General features: G+C 47.4%; 1 protein-coding gene across 1 annotated transcript; it reads left to right on the forward strand.

Annotated features, from left to right (window-relative positions):
- Positions 1-285: 285 nt before the first annotated feature.
- Positions 286-937, forward strand: LOC144335908 (large ribosomal subunit protein eL29-like). Its single transcript, XM_077972620.1, has one exon. The coding sequence runs from the start codon at positions 333-335 to the stop codon at positions 798-800; it is 468 nt and encodes a 155-aa protein (XP_077828746.1). The 5' UTR covers positions 286-332; the 3' UTR covers positions 801-937.
- The last annotated feature ends 429 nt before the right edge of the window (positions 938-1,366 follow it).

The raw sequence follows: 1,366 nt of genomic DNA on the forward strand, positions 1-1,366 counted from the left end.
CCCTCAACAACATCCTTTTGTGAGGAAAAAAATAAAATGCATTGCGGAAATGATTACAAAGGGACTATATGAAGACTACTGTCAAATAATCTAAAAGATTAAGGAGGGGGCGGTCATATAATAGGTAAAAACATTGGCATAGCAGGCCGGGTGTGGTGGCTCACACCTGTAATCCCAGCACTTTGAGAGGCCAAGGCGGGCGGATCATGGGGTCAAGAGATCGAGACCATCCTGGCCAAGATGGTGAAACCCCATCTGTACTAAAAATAACAAAAATTGCCCTTTCTCTTCCGGTTCTAGGCGCTTCGGGAGCCGCGGCTAAAGGTGCAGACATGGCCAAGTCCAAGAACCACACCACACACAACCAGTCCCGAAAATGGCACAGAAATGGTATCAAGAAACCCCGATCACAAAGATACGAATCTCTTAAGGGGGTGGACCCCAAGTTCCTGAGGAACATGCGCTTTGCCAAGAAGCACAACAAGAAGGGCCTAAAGAAGATGCAGGCCAACAATGCCAAGGCCATGAGTGCACGTGCCGAGGCTGTCAAGGCCCTCGTAAAGCCCAAGGAGGTTAAGCCCAAGATCCCAAAGGGTGTCAGCCGCAAGCTTGATCGACTTGCCTACATTGCCCACCCCAAGCTTGGGAAGCGTGCTCGTATTGCCAAGGGGCTCCGGCTGTGCCGGCCAAAGGCCAAGGCCAAGGCCAAGGATCAAACCAAGGCCCAGGCTGCAGCTCCAGCTTCAATTCCAGCTCAGGCTCCCAAAGGTGCCCAGGCCACTACAAAGGCTACAGAGTAGGTATCTCTGTCTGCCAACGTGAGGACAGAAGGACTGGTGCGACCCCCCACCCCCACCTCTGGGCTGCCATCTGCATGGGGCTGGGGTCCTCCTGTGCTATTTCTACAAATAAACCTGAGGCAGGAAAAAAAAAAAAATATATATATATATATATAACAAAAATTAGCTGGGCTTGGTGGTGTGCACCTGTAGTCCCAGTTATTCGGGTGGCGGAGGCAGAAGAATTGCTTGAACCCAGGAGGAGGTTGCAGTGAGCCAAGATCGCTCCACTGCACTCCAGCCTGGCAACAGAGCGAGACTCCTTCTTTAAAAAAAAAAAAAAAAAAAGGCATAGCAATTTTAAACTTAGATCCCAGAGTTTACAACTGCTGGAAAATGTGGAGTAATAACCACTTATTTAATTATTTATTCATTGAAGAAATGTTTTGAGTGCCTTCGATTTTCCTTGCCCTCTTCTATGTAAAGTGATTACAACATGAACAAAAGAGACAAAATGTCTTTGTTCCTAGAGCTAACTTTCTAGTAGAGACAGATAGATCATCTATAAACAATAAGTGCGATGTATA

Source organism: Macaca mulatta, chromosome 16, assembly GCF_049350105.2.
Source record: "Macaca mulatta isolate MMU2019108-1 chromosome 16, T2T-MMU8v2.0, whole genome shotgun sequence".
NCBI lineage: Eukaryota > Metazoa > Chordata > Mammalia > Primates > Cercopithecidae > Macaca > Macaca mulatta.